We start from the raw sequence: 24,649 nt of genomic DNA, 5'->3' as shown, positions 1-24,649 counted from the left end.
TGTTATACTAAATAGGATTTATATCTGCACAACATATGAAATCATGTTCAGTGAATAATAATAACAAGATGTTGATATACTACATACATGTAGTGCACTTCATTGATTTGAGTGAACTAATTGTAAATGTCGATTCCATACTGAAACAAAACTATAATAAGAGTAGGGAGTGAAGTGAGTCACTGTGGATCTAGGCTCACACTCCTACATGCTGCCTGCTCCACTGGTCTTTACACCTGTTAATCAAACAAAGAGGCGGTGCAATCACATCTGTATCATAAATCATCAGCAGTGATTCAGAAACACACTTCACTACATGTCACAATGTAAGAATGATAACAGTGAATAAAAAAAAAAGTGATTACTCAGTATTATTTATAGATGTGCCTTGATTGGTATTTTACAGATTGATAGTCATATTGTTTGGTTATTAATATGATGTGTCTCACCTTATTTTTCCATCTCTGCACATTCCGTTTGCAGTAATACTAGTTTAAGTGTAAGTAAAGGATGTATGTGTGCGTATGTGTGTGTGTACATCAGGCATCAGGATGTCTAAACATGCTTATAGATTCAAATGAGCCACACAAATGTTCAATAAAATCTCTTTAATTTCTATATTTTTACAAAATTAAAGCCGATCCAGCATTTATTATACACCAGTTGACACGAACAATACATTTTGTATGTCTGAGAAACTTTTAAATAAATAGAAAAAAACAACAACATTGAACTAACAACCTACCTACCCACCCTCATCAGAACAAAGCCCTTAAAAATGTGATCCACGCTCATGTAGAGACTCATGGAGGCCGATCGGTTTGACACACAGAGGACATAAAGGTTGTTTGTTGAAGATGCTTCATCAAAGACCAACTCTGAGGACCTGCTGGGTAAAGTTTGCTCTAAGTCACATGTTGAGAGTAGTGTGGCAGTTTAGAGCACACTGAGGAAGATGATTACGCTGATAACTGAATTCAGGATGAGGGAGAAAACTTCCAATTTAGTTTTTTTTTTTTTTTTTTTTAAATGCTGGAGCTACATTTTAACAATCCAGGAGACCTCAGAGAAGAGAAGATGATGAACACCAGCTCAAAGGTTCAGTTGGCAGGTGGATTTTACAGTAAATCTGTCATAAGGTAAAGGCGTCGAAGTGGTGTCATCTTAAAACTTTTAAAGACCAGGACCGCCTTAAACATGTTTGTCATGATGATATTTACACTGAGACATCAGGAGACAGTATGTCACACATAGGTCCTCATTAATAGAAAGCCAAAGATTATTTTGATAAGGAAATGCTATAAAATGGCAGTGTGTGTTCAAATATTTGAAGATAAAATCCATTTTCATTAAGATTCAAACAAGCTTTAAATGCTTTAAATTCTCCAAATATATCAGTCAAACATAATGTGCATTCTGGTGGTTCATTTGCATTAATGTTGCTTGTATAGAATGAAATGTGTGTGTTTTTACATGTGTAGTTGTCTGTTGAAAGCAATCTTATTGGTGGATGCAGCTAAAATAGAATTGTATCAGTCATCAGTATTAATCTTCACAATCTAAACTTTACTCTGTCACCAAAAGCACTGAAAATATCTCCTTTTTTAGGTTTTTTTTTTAAAATTTCCTGAAAGAAGCGAGCGGCTTTGGAGAGATGGCTTTTCATCATCATCATAAAATAAAATCAAAAACGTCACGAGCGGTTCGATTTTCAGCGTCTTTGCCTCACGCTGAAACACATCCAGGGAGGGATCACAAAGAGCCCTTTGTAGGCAGGATTTATGCGCGCACACACACACACACACACACACACACACACACACACACACACACACACACACACACACACACACACACACACACACACACACACACACACACACACACACACACACACACACACACACACACACACACACACACACACACACACACACACACACACACACACACACACACACACTGATAGAGTGGAGATCAGTGTTATGTAAACCCAATGATTGCTTTGAGGGACTGCAGGAAAAAAAACGTAATCCTTAATTCATTCTACTGTAATAAAAAATAGTCACATAGAGCACATGTGTAAAATAGCTTGAAATGAACATGAACAGTTAAATGTTGTCTGGAGCAACATTAAAGGCACATGTGAGATAACACCGACTGAGAGGAGAACAATGACACAGAATGTATAAGAGAGATAGAGTTTGGTCTCAATATGAATCATTAAATCAATAACTGTATAAGAGCATTATGGTAAATTGTTGGTATTTACAGGAATGGCTGCAGAACTGCTACACACACACACACACACACACACGAAAATGATCACTGTACTTATTACACCTTTAAAATATACACAAATCAATATATTATACTAAATTTATGCTTAAAATCTCATCATTCGCTTCTTTTGAGAGAAGCGAATGTAACTCTACAGAACAAGACAAAAGAGGACAGAAATGGAACATTCAGTGAGAATAGCAGCTATACACACACACACACACACACACACACACACACACACACACACACACACACACACACACACACACACACACACACACACACACACACACACACACACACACACACACACACACACTTAAAAAGAAACAACCCAAAAAACACCTCAGATGCTATGAGTTCATTGTTGTCCTTGTAAAAAAAAAAAAAAAAAATCAATGGTTCACAGTAGAGAGGGAGAAATCTGCTACCTGGCAACAAACTGGAATGAGAGCGACTGAGGTCAACTGAGTCCCACACACACACACACACTGATGCTGCATTCACATCATATGAGATTTTTCTGTTCATGTTTAACCTCCACTACACTGTCACTGACCTACAGTAACATCCTAAGACTTATCAGCAACATAACAGGAGTCATGACGCCAAGCCTGCTCAGCACTGAGATACATTCATCAACACTTAGAGTAAAAATTGGGAAATTGGAAGAGAGATTACAACCATTATCATTCAGCTGCTGAACGCCTCATGAACACTGATCAGAGAATAGATGGAGATAAAGGTCTTTACAGCAGTGTGTTGCTACATTTCTGTGGGCTGATAATAAAATACTGAGCTCTTATTATGAGTGGTAGATATGGATTGAATCCTCTATTAAGTTCTGTGCAAGTTTATGATTGTGATGTGTCCTGCTAAATAAATGGAGAATGTGAATTAAATACCTGACAAATAGACATACTTTATGATATCATATAAAACTTATTTTTTTAAATGACCGTTTATATCAGGGGGGTCAAACTCATTTTAGTTCAGGGGCCACATACAGCCCACTTGATCTAAAGAGGGCCGAACCAGTAAAACCATTGTATAATAACCTATAAATGATACATAATACATTATAGCGTTACAATAATAAACCATCTAGGGGTACCATGGTAAGAAATATAATATAATGTGTTCAACCCCACTAAGGAAAAATGTATTCTTTATCATTAAGCAAATTATTTCAAGTTGGACGTCCATGGACGGACCAGAAGTGTCAGCTGTGAAAATAAGTGAGAATAGGGGTGCATTTTATTTTAAAAACTGGAATTAGGCCTACTTTTCTTCAATTTTCATACTTTGGGTTAGGTTATCCAGTGGGCCAGATTGGACCCCTTGGTGGACCAGTTCTGGCCCGCGGGCCGTATGTTTGACACAGGTTATAGATATAACAAAGCGCATATTGAAATAAAGCACTAATGATCAATGTTGCTGATAAAAGAGGCTCTGTGTTTATACTGTGTATACAGCCTGTACGTAAATAGCACCTTTCATACTAACATGTAGCCCAACATGTTGATATAAACAGTCACTGGCCTCTTCATTAGGAACACATGTGTAATCTAATCCAATCCATCACAGCAGCTCTGCTTTATTTTCTACATTTATGAAGTTTATATATTTTCAGTTTTTGTTAACATTGTCAGAAAGGTGATAATTCTACTTTATGTTTATTACTGAGGTCATAGTGGGTGATGGAGGTGTACTAGGGAGCATTATATTGAATGGTGTTCTGAATATTATCCACACCATTAACACATGAGAGGAGCAAAATATAAGAAAGACCATTCAATATAATGCACCTCAGTACACCACCACTTAGTACGAGCTCAGTAATGGCAATGTAAATAAAAACTGAAAATGTCTAAACTTCAAAATATTAGTGTCATCTAACAACCTTACTGCAGGCAATGTGTTCAACTTGACCTTAAAATGAGTCCTAGTTAAATGTCACATTTACTGTTTCCCATATGACCTGAATGCAGCACGGGACAGAAGATACATGGACTGAGGGCTCAGTCGCACTTCAACAGAGAACTTCGGCTTTTAAATTCCTGTAGAGCATCTGAGGATAGTTCTAACTAGAGCGCTCAGAGTGTGTGATGAGGATTTTTCTTTTTTCCTCATGTCTCACACACACACACACACACACACACTTTAGCAGAGCGGTCAGGTTGTGAGTTCAGGTCAGATGGCTGGTGACTGTTGTTTCACTACGAAGGCGACCAGCCTGCTGTCACTTCAAGCACTGAGTTCACAGCGACAGGGTGAAGCACCGCTTTTGTCTCCACCCTGTTAAGGACACAGTGCTGGAGGGACAAAGTTTTTTTTTCTCACATAAAAATAGTCTCTTTGTTTTTTAAGGAAGTGAAAACACACAACAAAAAAATCTGCTATCAGCAGCTTTAAACTGGAAACATCAGCTGAACTGGACACTCCTCCTCATTCATTAATGGTGCAGTGTGTAAGATTTAGTGCCATCTAGTGGTGAAGGCATAGATTGCAACCAATTGAATACCCCTCCCCTTCAAAGCACGTGGAACCTTCAGTAACCGCGAAACTCTTGAAAAACATGAAATGATGTGTTCCATTTACCTTGGAAGTTGGAAGTCAGAGCCGGGAATGATTTCACATCCAAGTGTTCCAGTTCAAGAAGTCAGAAAACCAGTTCTAGCCAGGTTAGCTATTGTTAGCCATTGACAGCAATACTAGCTAATAAATGCATTTTGCTGTATTTTGCTCATACAAACATCGTAGCAACATGTCCACAGATAGAAGTTGGACAGTGCTGTGTGTGCCACTGATTTAATGAGACACAAGTGCTAATAAAAAGGACCTTGAGTTAATCTTGGATTTTGAGGAAGAGGCTGGTGAGGTTCCTCCGACCTTTTGAATCAAAAATCCAACTCCAACTGGGAACTTGGAAATTCTGACTTCTGAGTGTAAATGGAATGCACCAAAAGGCCCTCTCTAAAGCCAGTGTTTGGTTTGTCCATTCTGGGCTACTACAGACACATAGGGCAACATGGCACCCTCTGTGGAAGAGGACCTACTCTCTATGTACATATAAAAGGCTCATCCAAAGGTAACAGAAACACAATGATTCTTGGTTTCATGGGATTATACACTAATTAAAACACACTTATGAATATTATATTCCATTGATGCCAATAGATCCTGCTAAATCTTACACACTGGTCCTTTATCATGTAATTAAGACCAATTAGATTCAAGTCACAATCAGGGTTTTCTTCAAAGCTGATGCCCTTTGGATGGTCGGGAGGACAAACATTTCTGCTTCTCCAGCATTAACTCTGTCTCTATCAGACGTCCACAACCAGTCAAATAAATAAACCAGGCGTTGCCACTAATGGAACCAGCCTCTTGTCATTTTTTCATGGCTTTTAGCACAAATCAAACTATTGATTCCATCATCAGTATAAAAAGAGGGGTTTTCCAGTTGTGATCTTTGTTCAGGGTTTTGTTGTTTCAACAACATTCAGTCACTGAGACAGAAGAAGAAGAAGGAATTCTCTTGGTCTAAGATAAACCCTGAGCTGTTGATTTTGTTAAGAGGTGAAGTTTTTAAAAAAATTTGAATTCCTCCAGGTGTGTGCGTGTCTGTGTATTTGTGTGTGTGTGTCACGCAGTGGAAGGCCATATGGGCAGCGGATGAGCTTCAGTGTTGAAGACGTACTGGTCTAGACTGATGAGGTCGGGGTCGTCGGAGAAGAGCAGATACAGATATTTCAGGGTCTCTCCTAGGAAGAAGCTCTCCATCTTGTCTCGGGGGCTTGGGTAGTCCAGGTCACGCACGTTATTGATGGAGGTGTAGCCGCCAGAGGAAACCTGAGGGTCAACACACACAGGTATATATAATACATGCTATCTACATTCACAAAGTCCATGTGCAATATTTTACAACATTTTGTATTCACTAGCACTGTAGATATGAATAAACACATACAGCTGGTGGGGCGTTCGAGACACATTTTGTTCATGTGTGGAAATAAAGCACACTTAATGAATATTATATTCCATCTATCAACAATCTGGGTTTTCTTCAAAGCTGACCCCCTTTGGAACATTCCTGCTTTTCCAGCATAAAATTTGTCTCTATCAGACGTCCACAACCAGTCAAATATATTTATATCTGGTGCAAGTGTGGAAATGAAGTAGAAAGAAAAGTGTCTTTTAATAGTGAATTTGGCACAAGAGAACATTTTAGAATACTTACCTGAGCAAAGGTGGATATTTGTGAGTAATGACATTGACACTAGCAGTTCTTAAACATTTTAAATATCTTGACAATATCACCAGTGAGTTAAATATGATACTGTAATTTTATGACTGGCCTTTTGACTTGTTTTGTGGAGCAGAGTTGTGCACAGGCCATAAACTGATACCTGAACTCAGCCTGCCTGCCCTACTGAAACACACTGATGAGACCACTGTTACAGTTAGAGTCAAGCCAAAGAGAGAAAGAAACTTCAGAAATGATGTGAAGAAGGTCTGCACAGGTCTCTTCTGTAGATGCAACTTATTTACTTTCATTTGCTGATGTCTCTGGAATCTCTTCTACTTTCAACTATTACTGAAATGTTTATGGTATGGTCAAAGTTGTCAATTATCAGTTTGTGTGCTCAATCAAAGTGCTGGAAATTGTTGAAAATGACGCCTCTTTGCAGAATTCTTCACAGGCAGAGTGTCTTCTAGTAGCATCAGTCAGTCTGCAATGATTCATCACTTCCAGCAGCTATTCAATTTCAATTTTCATTCCTTCCTCTAAAATATTTCTATTTTTATGTCTTCTAAGAGTAAGAACAACCCCATTTTTACAGACTGACAATTAGGGATATTTTTAGTGTAGATGACAGATGGTACCACATTTTACTGAGCGAGTACATCATCTTCAGGGTCTATCTGTGTGATCCTGAAGATGATGTCAGACTTACTGTACCTGTGGTCACTGACAAACAAATGAAACTAGATTTTAGTTGTTTATGTGTTAGAGCAGCAGTTATCAGGCACACAGCGTGTTTAATTATTACTGTTGCTTTCTGATTTCTACATTTGAAGCTGGAATTCTTCTGTCTGTTTCCTCCTGGCGTCCCTGCTGGGAGAAGTAAAGGACAGGAGGAAGAGATGCGAGTTGACTAATGTGACTTACCTTGGTGTATTTGTTAAAGCTTTTGAGAATCTCCCAGCCCCAGACCCGGTACTTGTGGTCCTTGGTGAACCTGTACAGGTAGAAGAGACTCTCCACGGTCTCTGGTCTCAGGAGGTTGTGTCTGTCTGCGAGCTGCAACGACGGATAGAAGCGGTTAATTTTATCTTCCTAAATGTAGACTCCTCATTTCTGCTGTGCGGTGACAAGTTCTCCCCACCTTCACTTCCACGTCTCGGGTGCTGCCCTGGTGCATGTTGAAGTGGACGATCTCCGGGCTGAGGCCTGTCTCCATGTGCACGTACATCTGGTAACAGGTCTCCATCAGCTGTTTGGCCAGATCCATGTGATCAGCAGGCAGGCCGTTGTGAGCGCCTAAAGCCAGAGTCCCCGGCAGAAAACACACCAGGTGGTCCTGCAGAGAGTTAACAGACAACATACTGGCTTTTATTGATTTGGTCTGTTTCTTCTGTCTCTTAATCTCTTTTTTAAACCTATCTTTAGTCCAGCTTCAATCAGCTATCTGTAAAGTAACTACACTAGCCTGTATGAAAGCTGCTATATAAATAAAGTTTGATTGATTGATTGATTTAATCATAAGTTTATAAAATGCAGTTTTACCACATAAAACAGGCAACATTTCATTGCTACGTGACACTTTTGAATGCAGAAAAACATTGAATTTTTTTTCATACTTTTTCAACATTGTGGTTACTGACCATTTTAGGGCTGAACTGTCCATGTGAGACCTCTCCAACAAAGGTGAGACCATTAGGTGAAGACTTCTGCAACAGGTTCTTCTTCACCCCCTCTACTGCCTGCAGATAGTCCTCCATCAACCTAAAACACAAACACACAAAACAGTGGTTTCCACCTCAGGAACTACAATTTTAAAAGAACACTTCCATTGGACTTGCTAAAGACAAAAAGCAGCAGATCATTTTTATATGATTGATTAATCTATTCTTTTAATTAACTGATGAATCATTTAGGCTATGAAACATCAAACAGTGAAAAATGTTCGCTGCATTTTCACATATTTAAATTAGTGCTGCACATAATCAATTACTCTGATTCATCTTTCATCTTTCAGCCCATTAAAACAATATCCGAAAGCCCAAAGTTACATCTTCAAATATCTTTTCTTTCCAACCAAGATATTCAGGGAGAAGCAGACAATCTTTACTTTATTATATATGGGGGTATTTTATGCTTTTATTGGATTTGAAAGTGATAATGAGGGAGAGAGATGCTTCAGAAGTCTCCAGACTGACTCCAACTGGGGATGTTGTAGTTGATGGTTTGTGTCTAAACCAGGAGCGCTGTGTCACTCCTCACATTTCAATAAGCTACAAAGAAATGGGTTTGGCATTTCTGCAAAAAAAAAAAAAAAAAAAGCCCATGACTGCTGCTATTATTATTGTTATATAAGTTGTTTCATTGTTTGTCACTGTGCCTCACTCTCCTCTCTCCCGCTTCTCCCTTTCTCCCTATCCTCTTTAATTTATCCTTTCTCCCTCTTCTCCTTCTCTCCCATTCTCTCTCTCCCTAAACCCCAACTTAGCCCACTTAGAGTCCGGTTCTGCCTGAGGTTTCTTCCCGTTAAAAGGGAGCGTTTCCTTGCTGCTGTCACCAAGTGCTGCTCATGTAGAAATGTTGGGTCTCTCTGAATAAATGAAAGAGTACAGTCTAGACCTGCACTATGTGTAAAGTGCCTTGAGATGACTCTTGTTGTGATTTGGCGCTATATAAATAAAGATTAATTGATTGATTATCAAAAATAGCTACAGATTAATCATCTGTTATTCTAATTTATGGACTAAATAACAGCAGTTCAACACCCAGAGACATTCAGTTAACTATCACAGAAAACAGATAAAAGCAGCAGATGTGAGAAGCTGGAACCAATCAAGTGACTATCAACATTGCTGCTGATTAATTTTTTGTCAATCGATTAATCAATTAATCAATTGTTTCTGTTCTAGTAAAATCAGACTGTTAGAAAATTGCGACAGTTTAAATCTGTGTAAGTAAGAAATAGAAATAGTATTGAAAGGAAACAGCAGTGATGTCTGTGTCACAGTGAGCCTCTCTAATGTCTGGCAGACTTCTGTTTAATATGGATGTAGAGACTGTAGAGCACAGCAGGTAACACACACACACACACTGTGAGAGGAGTTTATCACGCTGTGTCACATCTGTCAGGGAACACAGACCGTCAGCTGTGACAGCGTGGTACACAACCCTGACTCAGCAGATTATCTCATCACTAGAACTTCACTGAAAGCTGGACAGAGAAATAACACTGAATGCAGGTGAGGAGAAACATGTGAAAGTCATCACACTGAACTTAAATACTGAGTGTGTGTAGTGAGACTCACTGGTCCTCCTTCTTGCCCCCCTGGACCCACTGTTTGAGCAGGTATTCATAGTAGCTGTCTGCTCTGGCTCCCAGTGTGTAGATGCCCTGATGGGTGAACTGGCCGCTGTTGGTGTTGATGAACATGGGAACGAGGCCGTCCAGCTTTCCGTCCAGCTTGTGGACCTGTGTCATAACCTCAGCCACAGCAGCCTGGAAAGCACAGAGTGAAGTCAGATGAAGTTTCTATTTTAAGAAGCTCAGAGTTAATTCCTCTTCCTAAACAGATTGAGAGTAAAAGTGTCGAGAAAATTAAAAAGATGCACAGGGACACAGGAACCCTGCAGATAGATTCAGTATGAGTTTTAAATGTGGTGCAATCCACATTCATTTAGTAAGTGATACAAAACTGATCAAATCTATTTGTATTATCTTCGATTCACATCCTAGCAAGTGTGTTTTTGGAGATTTCCTCTTAGTATCCACCCCCTTGAGGATTTTACCCTTTGTGATTAACACTTATTTAACTAATCTAAACCTAAATATATTTGTGCCAGCTTGCCGTTCTATCCAATCCTGGGAACGCTTGTGAAAAAACAGATCAATCTGAGTCAGTAGAATGGTTGGCTCTGAAGATTAAATAAATCCTGGCAGCGGTGCCTCCAGTTTGCTTATACACTCCAACTAAATAATTGTTAGTGTTTGTCAGTGGGAAGCCAGTGAAGGATCGTGAACTTGTTACTCCGATAGCATCTTCTGTGTTAGTCAATATGCGTGCATGGATGGTAGTGGGATGTGGGGATGTAGCATGAAATCCTGTATATATTAACCAGCAGATGAAAAACAGCAACATCTATAAAATATACTCATTTATCAAATACCACTTAACTAAAACTACTGACTATAATATATGCTTTGACTAGTTACATATTACATATTAGGATATGGAGTCCTATTATGATTATCACTGAACTCTTTAAACAACTGCCATTATTTCCTGACTGATTAATTTTTAATATTAATACATCAGATTCTAGAAAAACTGCAAGTTTAATGAGTTTTTAACGGTTTACAACCACATATGAGACTAAACCTGACTGAGTGCTGCTGTAATCAGTTTAAAGATTGAAGGCAACTGAGTTCTGACTCTGTGAGCAAGCTGCTGGCTACAGGTGAGTCAAATGATTTAAGGATGTTATGGAAACAGCATCTGTTTCTAAACTTGTTTTGAAGAGAATCCTGATGGGCCTGACAGCTGCAGGATGTAAATTAAAAACGTCTTGGGTCTAAATGTGGTCTGTCTCTTTAAGTTATTATCATGTAGTTTTTATAATATTAAAGCAGATCATCATTTTATGCTGCACTCTCACATTTTATACTCTATTTTAGTCTAGCTTTTTGTTTTCTTTCTCTCTTTCTGTACTTTGTCTTTTTATTATAATTGGGTTTTCTTGTTTTTCTAACTGAATGTTTTAATGTTTCCAATTATTGCTGTTTAATCATCCTCCGATATTTTGTTTTTATGTAAAGCACAATGGGTTGCCACTGTGTATGAAATGCAGTGTATAAATAAAGCTGACTTGCTTTGTTGACAGTTAGCCACAGTCCAGTGGATTGAAGTATCAATTGTACAACATCAAATCTAGAGAGCCTAACACCTCTTGTCTACTCGAGAGATTTAGAACCTCTGTAGTAAATTTAACAGGACTGCAGTCATGCTTGTGGCACTGTGGGGTTAAATGGAGGAACCATGAAAGGGAGACTATTTAGCTATTAAGTCCTTACCACTAGAGGAGCAAAAAAAGCCTGCTAGCAGCAGAGGAAGAATAAAGTTAGACTGTCAGACTGTCAGTGTGTTGGGCTCAGCTCTATATTTTGGGTAAGCGATTAGTTTGTTTAATCAGCGTCAGTTGGGCTTTGAGCTTATTGTAAGATTGAAACCATTCACATAACTCATTCCATATAAATAAAAAGGCTTCAGGAACTTAAAACAAGTTTTAAACAGCACCTGAAGTTTAAAGCAGTATCTGTCAGTGGCCTTAAGGTTTCTATGTAGAAGTGAATGTATGATGATATTTCAGCTCTTTGCATCAGCAGTTAGAGGAGTGCAGTGTGTTGGTGGATTACCTCATACTGGGGGTCCTTGGTGAGGCGGCTGAGCTCTCTGAACTCCAGCTGGATGCTGGTGACCTCGGCTACGGTGCTGTCTGAGGTCCAGCGGGGGGGGTGGGCCGTACCTTTGCCGATGTTCACGTCGGAGTAGGGGATCTTGGACGGGGTGTTGAAGGCCGGCATCAGCCTGGAGCCGATGTCTTTCTGCAGAGGAGGAGTGCAGGGCAGAGAAGATGATAGTTCAAACACAAACTGTTCATATATGCTTGTTCTTATTCAGGGTTCCAACTCTTTTTTTGAAATCACTTTCCACGATTTTTCCATTTTTCCATATTATTTATGTTTATTCCTCTCCCGCCCGCAGAAGTCGGATTTAAAAGATGTGTAGTCTATGGCTATAACTTATCTATGAAATAAGTTAAAATAAATGATGACACATTTCTAAGCGTGTAGAGTGTCACATGGGCCTCTGCGCTGCCTAGAAGCAGAGAAGCGCTGTGCCTCCATGCTGCCCATTGAAGACAGTGTGAGAACAGACTGTGCATGCGCAAACCTTCTAAACCATTTGTGTTCCAAGCTTTTCCAGGACAATTGACTTTTTCTCTCATTTACATGTGTTTTTCCACCACTGGAAAATTGGTCAATCATTTTCCAGGTTTTCCAGGATGCATGGGTCCCCTGCTATTTATTAAATGTAAAAATGATCAGTCACTTTGTCTGATATGATAGTGACCTTACTATGTTTGTGTTTCTCTCAATATTCTTTAAATTTCCATAAACAAATAAGATGATTATTGAAAGTCTATGTTTTACATAGTGTATACTCCACGGGCAAATATGTAGGCAAATATGTTCTAATGCCTTAAAACCACAAAACATTTATCACAGTGTGTTTTCAGAGTTGCTGTCATGGTTGTGAAAGGAATAAAAGACCAGTGAACATATCACTTCCAACATTTGTATCCAGTGTGAGCTGAGGAGACAACAGGTTCTATGAGTGTAAAGTAGAAGTGGGGGAAATACTGCAGGTGCTTGTCAGTGATACACAAATGATTCTAAATGCAACACTATCTTAAAAATGTTCCAATTAGTGTTGTTTTTCCTCTTAGAAAACTAACATGATGATTGATGGATAGAAAATGTGAGTAAATGAGAGGATGTTTATTTCTGTGTAAAGTTTAAATGACTTTATAGACGTTGTATTTGAAGATAACTGGGCAGTTTTTCCAATAAAGCTTTCTAGATTCTGTCTGTTAATGCAGACCAACTCACTCAAAAGTAGTCTTTTTTTTTTTTTTTTTTTGTATGTGAGTGTGCCAGTTTGGAGAGGAGTGCATGTGCAGTGTCACTTACAGCTTTATCCAGGAACAGAGTGTCTCCTGTCAGGTGATATGTACTCAGCAGGCCTCCCAGGATACGGATGGTGCTTTCAAACAAGTTGACGTCTACGTTTTTGTTGAAGGTGAGCTCCGTGGCAACCCACGACTTCGCTTCTTCAAACTCTGACGGACAACATGACAAAAAAATCTTTACGTGTCCAAACTGTACAATTCGAAAAAATTGAGAGAAACTGGTGTTGGTGTACTGAAGAGAGAAAGCAAGTCACAAATATATGCTTTACCACATAATAAATGATAAATGGGAAATCAAATGATCATAACTACATATTTAATTTAAATACTCAATAAAAGTGGAATTATTAAGAACATTTCACTGGTTAGTTAAGATTAAATGTGTGTAGTGTACTTAGCTCTGTTGTAGATGATCTATGTGTGTTTGGAATATCATAAACAGATGGATAAGTGGTGGTTTGTGAAGGTTTTATGGACTTTTTAAACACATTTACTTCAGTTTTTTCCAAGCTGACTACAACTGCCTCATCTGAAAGTGCCAACATACAGACAACTTCCAATCCTACAGGAGGGTACTTTATATTTAAAAGAACTATTTTCAGCACAGTGTCACAGCCAGAGAGAGAGAGAGAGAGAGAGAGAGAAACTTTTGGCCTTGTTACAGACAGAGATGATGTAATACAGATGCAGATTTTAAAAGTTCAGTGTACCTTCTTTCAGTCCCAGGATCCACATGGTATCCAGGGCGTCGATGAGCGTCAAGCCCAGACCGAACCACTCGCTGTAGGACTTGGAGATGGGTCTGAGCTCGTCGTGGCCCCAGGCAAAGTCTTTATAGCCCTCCCATGCATGTCTGAAAGACTCCCGCACCACCTCCAGCCACTTAGATACTGCAAAACACACACGCACACAAGGAGCCTGTTTAGCATCACATCTGACTCTGAAGAGTGGTTCAGAAACAAGCTGCTAATGTCTGGGGAAGGAATTGTTCTACAATGTTACATTTGATTCATAATCAACATGTTCAGCAGCAAATACATCAGCACACACCTGACTCTTGAGTTGAATTGGCCTCTTGGTTAGAAGGTGAGCCATCCTTGGCACCATCTATGGCTTGGTGGTTGTTGATCACAGACCCCCGCCAACTGAAAGTCAACAGAAGATAAACAATGAATGATATGTTATTTTAAGGAGAGCGAACTTCAGCTCAGATCACACTCCAAGTCTATGCTGCTTGAGGCTGTAGGGATTGTGCAATGGTCTCATGGTGTTTTATTATGGGATGAGTGATATATTTTATGTGCAATTTATTGTTGTTTATCGGTCTGTTTTTTACAGTAACGGTGGAGACATTTATGTGCACAGCCTTTGAGTCCAAGACAAATGTCCCTTTGGGGACAATAAAGTACATGGTATTGTATCCTATCGTATCTTATGTCTCACCTGATCACTCCCTCCTCCTTCTTGACGTTGGCCGCCTTGTCGTGCGGCTCTGAGGCATTTCCTTTCTTCTGTAGGCGGTTCTGGAGGGCAGGAGGTCCTCTCTTATTGGACAGTTTCCTCTGTGGAAAATGCACAAGACACATTTTTAATCCTCACAAACTGTTCATATTCTGACTCATAATTAGTTATTGTATACCCATAATAAAAACGACCTTATAATTGTTTCATATAGATAGTGCGTCTGTGTGTCTGTGTGTCTGTGTGTGTGTGTGTGTGTGTGTGTGTGTGTGTGTGTGTGTGCGCGTGTGTGTGTTAGCTTAACTGGAGCTTTTGACAGCAGCAGAGCTCTGGAGGCTCAGATAGCTGTAGTTGTAATAAATATCAAAGAATAAAACGCCTCAACACACATAATGTAGACTACTTTAATTAGAGAACACATTATTCATTTGTGTTATCAGGCTAAATCCTCAAATCAATAAATCCAACTAATTAATACCAGTAAGCAGAATAAAAGGCTTTCTATAAGGAGCAACATGACTGGCTTTTCTCCATGTGCCACCGCCTCTCAGACTAGTCTCAGACTATCAGCTGCATGTGTTCCCATTCTCTCACCATCAGCTCCACTCAGCTGCTTGAAAAGGGCAGAGTGCGCGTGGTTTGCACTCGTCGTGACGATAATGTAAAATGTCAAATTTCAGCAGCTGCATTCATCATTTAGCAGCAGTGTGCTGAAAGCATATAGAGGAAACACTGCATGGTAACTGTACATAGATACTTCTGTGTTACCAGTGAAGACACACTAAAATGAATGATTACACTAAGCTTCCCCTTCTTATCTTTTTTTTTCTTTTCTTAAGTGTCACTAATGAAAGTGACCTTTCTCCCATCATCCAGATATACACTTGTAGACATTATTGTAATAACTCTAACATTTACTGCTGAAAATTGTAAGTAGTAGAAAACATACATTTAATGAAAGTCATGGGATTTTGTTGCAACTCCTTTCTACTGAATAACCATTCCTTATTAGAACTTCTGACAGGAAGTTGTGTGAATTGTCTGGAGTAACAGGGACATTGTTTAAAGGAACAATGCTGTTTTTTCAAAGCTGTGAGCTGCACACACATAATTCCATTCACCTCCATTGTTTTGGGGTGATAGCAGTAATCACACACACACACACACAGACACACACACACACACACACACACACACACACACACACACACACACACACACACACACACATATATATATAAACCAAAACTATACACCTGGATTGATTCCACTACAACAAAGTAGGATAATGTGCTTTTTTTAAACATTTGGATGAACCAACTGTGTATATGTGTCCATATTGTAAGATACTGACTGTACTGACACTAATGAGCTCCCTGTAGCTCTTTTCAACTCATTGCAGTTACTGTGTAAGTGGAAGCAGCACATATCATTCTCCTGTCATTCAGCAGTGCTTTTCTATTGTTAAACATTACATTTATAGTGGTGGTTTGGCACAAAGTGACTGACAGGTGTGATGGCAATTTAAGTCATGTGCTTCAACTTTCACATTATCTGAATCTAAAATTATACAGGCCTGACAGGTTGTTGTTCCTGTAATGTAGACATCAGCTGATCTTAGGTGAAGGGTGTTGGTAACATTTTTAATGTTAAGTCAATATAAGAATTCAGATTATTTGACAGGCTGCTACAGTCGTCTCTCGCCTTCTTTCTGAATATCATAATCTATGAAAAAGCAAATGCATCCAAATAAATGAATGTAAAAAACCGTTGATGTTAACTCAAGAAAATGTAAATACTTCATTTGAGTGTTAATATACAACTATCAGGTTGCAAAAAGACAACGTTCAACAATGTGAATATTCTATTTGCTGCATACCTATAGATTCAATTACTACCACTGTAATTCAACTACTGAGCCTGAACACATTTTGACACCTGACATGTTCAGTGATAAGATGCTGAATTTAGCTTTACAAAATCAACACGAAGCAAAAGAACGTAAAAATATCATCAGCACAGAACATTTTTCCACACTTTCCAAATACTTCAAGAACTCTAATCTCATTAGATACCCTGTGATAAAAAAAGAGAAGCAGAGGTTTAGAAACCTGGGAGGGTTGTTCTGGCAGCAGTGGTGGGACTTGTTTGACTGGCTCAGGCAGCAGATGAGGGATGACGGGCCTCAGGACACTGCTGGTGTCTTTTTCCAGCTCTCCTCCTGCAAGGCCTTAATACACATGCAGATACAGCTTTAGTACGAATTACTACAGCTAAGGCATGTTTTGCAGGGATACTGCCTACAACTGGGTGCATTTTAATACCGCAGCACACCCACACTGTCATTTAAACACAGTCTTACCTCTGAAGTGATCAGTAACATTAGGATATGAGGAAATTCCACAAATAAAAAGGAGGACGAGGATGAAGAGGATGACGCTGCGCTGCAACCTGGACAGCTGCTTCCATTTCTGCAAATACACAGCCAGAAAAAAGAAAAAGAGGAATAAATGCTGTTTATTTTTATCCAGTCCAGACATTCAGGTACAGGTTTTTTATAGACCAAACAAGAACCTTTCGTGGATTAGTCTCATCTAACTAACTGCACATATTGTGGTCTTTTGCTGAATTATAAATAATTCTAATTTTGAATTTATACTGAACTCAGCACTGAAGGAAACTACCATTTTATTTGTTTTACATTTCTCTATGAATTGTTTTTTTTTAGTTTTGTAAACTTCGTAATCTATAAAGTACTGTAAAATCCTGAATGTGTTCACTATGTAGACCACAGCATGTGTATCTGAAGATACTACATACTGACAGCCAAGTACATTTGTCTTTATTGACAAGCTGTGCTGTAAATCACATATTGTTTAGTCCTGCAGTTAATTATTGTTTTCATTATTATTTCATGCAATTAGATGCTCAATTAATTGATCAATAGTTTGCTTCATGAAATCAATTCCGTAAAATTGTTTAAAAAATGCCGATCACAGCTTCCTAATGCCCGAGGTGACAGCTTCAAGTTGCTCCTTTGCCCCAAAACAGTCCAAAACCAAAAGATAGTTGATTTTCTGTTTTCCACAGATATGACAAGTGTCAGCCAGCACTAACAAAAATGGGACACAAGTGCATTGTTCTTCTCAGGTCTGTGCAGGGATATTAAACCAGAGCATTATAGTAATAATGCCCCGATGTGACCCACTTACTCTCCAGCAGGACTGCCTCCTCCACTGCTTACTGTTGTTGTAACTGCCCCCTCCTTCTTGTCCAGTGAAGGTTATAGACACATAGCCCTGACGAGATGGTGAGTGCATGTCTGCAACCCAGCCCTGGAGGAAGACACACAGTGAAGACTAAGTGTCAGAAGTGACAAAAGAGCTGGTTAGAAAAAGAGGTGTGGTGATATAAAACCAGCTCCTAACAAGGAAGTGGGACAAGATGCAGCCACAATTTGAGACTGGCTTAGTAAACATGGGTGTGGGTGTTACATGATTTAAACAAACTCACCATAGTGTCAGATAGAAAATGCAAAGTTTTGCCGCTCTTAATCACTTTATTCATATTTGCCTTTGCAGGAAAGCGCTTTACTTTTCGTTCAAGCTGACACACGTTTCTGTAACCTTATTTCACAACACAACTTAACCTGTCCTGACAAATATAGCTACAATAATAGTGCTTCATTTCAGCCAAAACACAAGCATCAACAGCTAGCTGTCATCACATCTGCAAACACAAACTGTTATCAACAGGGTCATTCTATCAATACTGTTATATTTACTACATTACATAGCTTAGAGTTAATATAACATTTAACCTTACTGGAGGCAGTGTATACAAGTTAGTTTTATATAACGTTAACTAAATAATAACTCTAAATGTACCTTTCATACGAAGGGTACAATCCGGTGCAGCCCCGCTGTAGCGCCCACTTCGGCTCCGCGTCACTGACTTGATGTAACGTTTTGGCGGATTCACAGCACAACTGTGGACCGAGGCATGACTTCAGGCCTAAAAAAAGCGATAACACGGGTTAAAAAAAAAAGTCGTGCACTTTTCCAGAAAAAGACAAAAAAAAAGATTGTAAAAACGACCAAACGTATTAAAAATCACTTGTTTTGTTGATATTTAAAAGGAGTCCAGGAAAAAATGAAATATGTAGAAGGCATTACCTTTCGAAGTATCCAGCGTAAAAACGTGTAAGCAGCCTAATCCACCACCAGGAGAGCAACAACAGTCCCTGTTTAAACTGTGGTTAGCTCAGCGTTTATTTAAAAAAAGCCTCGGGGGTCCCTTCATGTTAAAAAAACCGCTTCACCTACAGTATACCGGATTCTACGCTAATTTTAATATGAATATATCACAGACAAATTGTCTCAATGTTGCCCACTTGTAGCTTTGATAGTGATGCCGCTCACTGGCAACAACAAACGGGATACAGACGCTGCCCACATGCTGCTTTCAGTGACTCTCTGAAAACCTCGTAAATTCCAGCAGTTAACTTTGTCAAGGAGTTCAAACGTTTGGAAGGAAATATTTATTGTGTTCCCTTTTAAGCATTTAGAAACTGTATGTCATTTTTTTTCTAACATTATGTTCAATTATTATACAAGAAACAAAATATTATACAAGGGTATAACATGATATTTGCAATGCCAAAAAAATCATAAACGTAGTATTTATTTCATGGAAGGAATGAATTACACGATGCAGGTGTTATTTATTGTAAACATTGTTATTTATGACTTGGATACAGCTTTTCCTAACATCAGTACTAACATGACTATTAATACTAGCACACCTCTTAAGAATGATCAGCTTTATGTAACAGTGACAGGGACATAATGGGCTCTTATGACACAGATACCTCCCTGTTGATTTACCATTGGGGTCATTTATGATATTTAGGCATTGCAATTTTTATTGGTCCAGCCTGAGCCTTTAGGATAGGGGATGGAAATAAAATATATCTTTCAATATGGTCTGACTGCATCCCTACTCGGTATGTGGCTCTCAGCATCAAGCCCATTTGTTCCTGCTGAATACATACATTTTTAAAAACTGTATTTTAAAAAATGTATAATTCCCAAAACAGCTGGTCGCTGTAGTTTTCTAAGAAAATGTCTCACAGGAGGAAGTAATGTATTTGTTGGGGACTCTTTTCAGCAGTGGATGAATCCACATTTGGTGCTCTAGCGTGTATTTCTGGCAGCAGGGCAGTCTACATGGCTTTGAGTCAAAATTAAACTAGAGTGTGAAACACACACACTGTAGCTTATAAATATAGAATACTGCCAGACTTACCTTTTAAGGTACTGTTAGTACAGTAAGTTAATTTAGCTACCACACTAATTGGAACATTTAGGTGGTGCAAGGAAAATAGCTTGTACCACTAGCACCCCAGTAAAAGATCATATCCTTGTTGCAGATCATTTTTCAGATAATAATAGCTCTCAGATAGACCCCACACTGTTTAAACCTCTGTATAGCATTGATGTTGGTTGAGCTCAGTTTAGACAGAAGAAAATTCTCATGAACTATATTAGTGATTGTGTTTTATCATGTTGAACGAGAGCTGTTTTTAGTTGTGAAACTGTTTGCAGACATCATCAGTGCAACAGCATCAATTCAAATGCATTTAATAATTTATGATGAAGCACCATACAGTAGCAAATGTAACATTGCTCTGTTGGAAACAGAACCAAAACCCTGCATAGTACACATAGTAAATAATAATAATTGGGGGGGGGGGGGGGTTATATACACAAAGCTAAATTTATGAAAACCCCATATATTTACAATCCTTTTTATGAGTTGCTACTGTATTATAAATCCCTGAAGTGTAATGAAATTAAAATCTGCCAAAGCACTGCTGAAATGTGCACAATTTCACTAATTAATAGACTCTGAATGTACTTATCTTGAATTGAAATGGAATATTTATGTACATTTTTATTATTTATGTTGTATTATTTATCATTTATATATGTTTTATTTCTGTCAGACACATGCTTAGCCATGCAGAAGGTAAGACATCTGTGTATAGACTGGCCCTGCTGACTGCTCTGCTGATGGCTTCATGCAGAAAGCTTCAGCAGATTTTTCAGCCCAGTGAATACAAATAAATGTACCCAACAGATCAACAGCAGGTGATTTTCTGCTCAGAAATAAATTCATTTTGTGACATCAGTCTCTTGTGAACATGGTCAAACACTGGGACAACACGGGTTTGTTAAGTCATGGGTTGTGTGTGAAAGAGATTTAGACAGTTGGTTGAGGCACTGTGTTATTCTGATAGTTTGATGAAGTATTTATCCAAAAAAAAAAAAAAAGTCAGAAGTTCATTCTTTCCACAAAAGTACCTGAACACGCCACCTCACATCAGCTCTGACTACATTTAAATATCAGCATAGCAGATGGTTGTGAAAGAAGAGTGAGCTTAAACTAGAACCAAGTTTAAGCACAACTTTAAAACCTGACAAAATCAAATAAGAAATAAAAAAACAGATTAAACACAGTTAAAAGCCAGAGAATAAATGTGAGTCTTAAGATGCATCTTAACAGCATCAAAAGACTCAGCCTGTGAAATGTCCTTCAGGCTAGAAAATGTTTTTCATTTTTTGACTCTTAGAAGAAGCACAACTCTTATTATAATGAACTCAGTACAAACAGACCACAGTTAACAAGAAGAGATCAGGTCTGTGCCAGAGTTTCTAGCAAAGTCTCCATGCTGTGCAGTGTGGGATCAGACCAAACTATGAGCTGTCCTTATGTAAACATAAGATACATGGTGTGGTTGGTCTGGTTGGGTAGAGTGGTCAGCTGCGGCAGGTTGTGTTTGGTGAAACTAGAGTCGTGGATGTATTGGAGTTAAACAGCAGGGATCAATCCTGTTGCAGGCCGAGACTCTGCTGACTCTCTGCCTCTACTCTTCGTCTTTCTCCTTCTACCAATTTAGCTCCTACTCTGTGAACTGATTCAGTGACAAATGGTCTGGACCAGTGGTCTCCAGCCCTGCTCCTGGAGAGCTACTGCCCTGCATGTTTCAGGTATCTCCCCACTTTAACACACCTGATTCTAATTATTAACTTGTTATCAAGCCTACTGACAAGCGTCATCTGCTAGATAAGGAGCTACTAATTAGAATCAGGTGTGTTAAAGTGGAGAGATACCTCAAACATGCAGGGCAGGGTTGGAGACCACTGGACTGGACTCTAGATAACCAGCATGTAGTTTTTTTCATTTGTCCCTACTTTACTATATGGAAATGAACAGCTGTTTGATTAGATTTGAGGTCTGACCAACCTCTGAAAGCAGTCTGGTGATGACCACACTAAAGGTTGTGCTAGGACGGAAAACCAATACTTGTTGGACAGAAGGTATTCTAAGCTTTAATTTGGTGTACAAAATGTTGTTACTGCTTAGTACTACTTTGACCTTAATAAGCTGATTTGGCTGATTGGCTAAAATAATAGTAAATACGGCAGAGGGACGAGCATCTACTTCTAAAACACTGGCCAAACTCTTCATAAACTAACATAAAAACACTCCATTATCTGTTAAAACACTGGCCAAACCCTTCATAAACTAACCTAAAAACACTCCATTATCTGTTACAACCCAGAGGTCACCTGAGCATTTTTTAATGTATTTGTATGTGCTTTTAATTCTGTGCATTTGTTGTGGATCTTGCTCTCTCCCTCTCTGATGTGTGTGATGGGTTACAGGTGAGCTGGGTTAATTGAATGATTGTGACTGTGAGTCTGTAGGTTTTTCCCTGAAGCTGATTGGGGAACCACGTCCAGGCTTGTAGTTGTAAGGCCAGATTCCTTAAACTCCTGTGGGGGCTCTTACCAGCCAACTTGTGAAATGTTTGCTTGGGTGACAAAACCAGCCCAAATTCTGTAGAGGTTGGTAGCGTTTTTGTTTAATATGGTTTTCTCCTGTTTTTGTTATGTTAGGAGTTAGGTCAGTGGTTTGTCTTTTTGTTGTTTGAGTTGGTACATTTAGTTGATTCAGCTTTATTTTAGCCTGAATTCATTTGTTAGGCTCACACAAGTCAGGTGTTTGACAATAAGCGGCACTTTTCTGAGCTTGCTTTATGGAATGGACCCCCGTAGTCTCCAGGCAGGTCAACAACTTAGCTTAGCACAATAAAAAAATCAAGAGAAATAATAACAAACATCACATCGAACTATAAATAACACATCATTAATGCAAACTGAGTAAAAGCATTATCAGCAATAGTCTGATGATAGGGTCAATTTGTTTTTGTGTCCATGTGTGGTTTAGTCAAATTTAAAGGCATTAAAATTTGAAAATAAATAACTTGCATTCTTTTTTTTTTGTGTGGACCCAGCATCAAATTTCTGCTTTTAATCCATTTTGATTGAATATATTAGAGGAGTATGGCTAAAATGTCTAAGTGGTGTAACCATAAAAACTTTGTACAAAATAATTCAACTAGCTTAAAAACAGTAAATTCTCAAAACACCATATCAACTAGTTTGGCATGATCTTACATTATACTTACATTACTTTTTATATAAAATAAAAGTAATGGAATAAAATTGTTTTAAATATTAAATTCCCATAGGAATCCTGAAAAGTTGTCAACCTCTCATCCAGAGTTCTGGATGATGTCTTTTCATCTTCTACAGCTCATTTCAGGAGCTACGTACAGTATAAATGTAGTTTATGACTTCAAATCTGTCATATATCCTAAACTAATGTCAAATTAACTTCTGCTTGGGGTTTTAGATCACATGGTTTCCATTTTGTGTTGTGGTAGTGGCAGGTCACTTTTGATGGGTCCTTGTGTGTTGCTGTATGGAACAATTTTGTAGTTGGTCTGACCCTTTTGTGTTTGGCTGTTGCTCTCCACTTTTGTGTTGGTCACCTGGTGTGTTTGTTTGGCACAAAGGAGGCCTGTGAAATCCCATTTCTCCCCTAAACATTTCATTAGGGGAGAAATGTTTCGATCATTTTGGCAGGAGGTGTTGTGCCAGGGTTTAACCTAGGCTGGGTCGTAACACCACCTCAACTACTGCCTAATATTTAGAAACTAGCCAATGGAACAAGGCACACTCAGAAGCATACAAGTGCCTTAGGTTAGCTGTACAAATTAAACCAGAGGGTGGGGAACTGCACAGACTAGTTTACTCAGATTGCAGTAATTGGACTAAGGGTACAATGTCACTGATGGCTAGAAATGTTGATGGGGTCATAAAAAAGGAAAATAGATTTCCATACAGAAGCTGTAACAGTTATGGCAAAACAAAAGCTGAGGGAACAATTGGGAACGGTGCTTCAACTGGCAGAAGACGAATCCTTGTTTCAAAGGCATGTTCAAGTTCAGCATCCACAGACCAATCTTGATTGCTGGCAATTCAAACCTTTCACATTTGACAAAGTGCTATAACAGCAGAGTACAAGCAGATTCCTATCCTGGAGCAAAATAATGCCATGCACTACATATTTTGGAGAACACCACTAAAGGGGGAAATCCAAAAAGTCATCCTGTCATTTAGAATCAATGTGAGAAATGAAAAAGGAAAGGCACATCATCCTGTTCTACACCACCAAAGACATTGCAACGAATAGCTCCAGTTTGACTATGCTGTGTGTCTTTTCAGGAGAGGGGTAAGAACTGGACCTGAAGTGGTTGGATAGTTGAGCACAAAATACATTACACCCACTCTGTGTGGCTCTCTGGACAGTTGGGGTGGCCAAGAAAGACTTTTCCATGTCCCTTTCCTGGGAAATGGGTCAGGACTTTTTTTTTTTTTTTTTTTTGCCATTATCTGCTTTTTTGATTCCTGAACGGCTTCCCATGTGGTGACGTTAAGATTGATTTCATCTACTTGTATGTGTAGAAATAACTGAAGAGAACTTTTGGTACTTACT

At 38.8% G+C, this 24,649-nt stretch overlaps 1 protein-coding gene across 3 annotated transcripts; it reads right to left on the bottom strand.

Moving 5' to 3' along the window:
* Positions 1–1,927: 1,927 nt before the first annotated feature.
* Positions 1,928–19,183, bottom strand: man1b1b (mannosidase, alpha, class 1B, member 1b). 3 transcript variants are annotated; one of them, XR_009925060.1, is made up of 16 exons: positions 18,916–19,183; positions 18,628–18,754; positions 17,953–18,075; positions 17,103–17,211; positions 16,852–16,970; positions 14,723–14,841; positions 14,330–14,424; positions 13,990–14,169; positions 13,281–13,429; positions 11,943–12,131; positions 9,838–10,028; positions 8,176–8,296; positions 7,677–7,871; positions 7,460–7,591; positions 2,569–6,138; positions 1,928–2,484 (listed from the first exon to the last, which is right to left on the bottom strand). XR_009925060.1 is itself a non-coding variant. In XM_062418027.1 (15 exons), the coding sequence occupies exons 3-15, from the start codon at positions 18,058–18,060 to the stop codon at positions 5,932–5,934; spliced, it is 1,914 nt and encodes a 637-aa protein (XP_062274011.1). In that variant the 5' UTR covers positions 18,061–18,075; positions 18,628–18,754; positions 18,916–19,183; the 3' UTR covers positions 1,928–5,931. The 3 variants fall into 3 exon arrangements, 1 of the variants encoding a protein (XP_062274011.1); XR_009925059.1 differs by having other exon boundaries at positions 2,589–6,138; XM_062418027.1 differs by having other exon boundaries at positions 1,928–6,138.
* Between the last annotated feature and the right edge of the window lie 5,466 nt (positions 19,184–24,649).

The sequence above is a fragment of the Scomber scombrus genome, chromosome 4 (genome assembly GCF_963691925.1).
Source record: "Scomber scombrus chromosome 4, fScoSco1.1, whole genome shotgun sequence".
Taxonomy (NCBI): Eukaryota; Metazoa; Chordata; class Actinopteri; order Scombriformes; family Scombridae; genus Scomber; species Scomber scombrus.
The sequence above is the reverse complement of the archived record's forward strand: the minus strand, read 5'-3'. Positions and strand labels throughout refer to the sequence as shown.

Excerpts from the sequence above, each read along its gene's own strand:
- man1b1b (XM_062418027.1), bottom strand. The coding sequence starts at position 18,060 with ATGCACTCACCATCTCGTCAGGGCTATGTGTCTATAACCTTCACTGGA. Across the intron at positions 16,971-17,102 it reads TGTTACTGATCACTTCAGAG|GCCTTGCAGGAGGAGAGCTG; the intron begins GTAAGACTGTGT and ends ATGTGTATTAAG. Across the intron at positions 12,132-13,280 it reads CTCTGTTCCTGGATAAAGCT|AAAGACATCGGCTCCAGGCT; the intron begins GTAAGTGACACT and ends CCTCCTCTGCAG.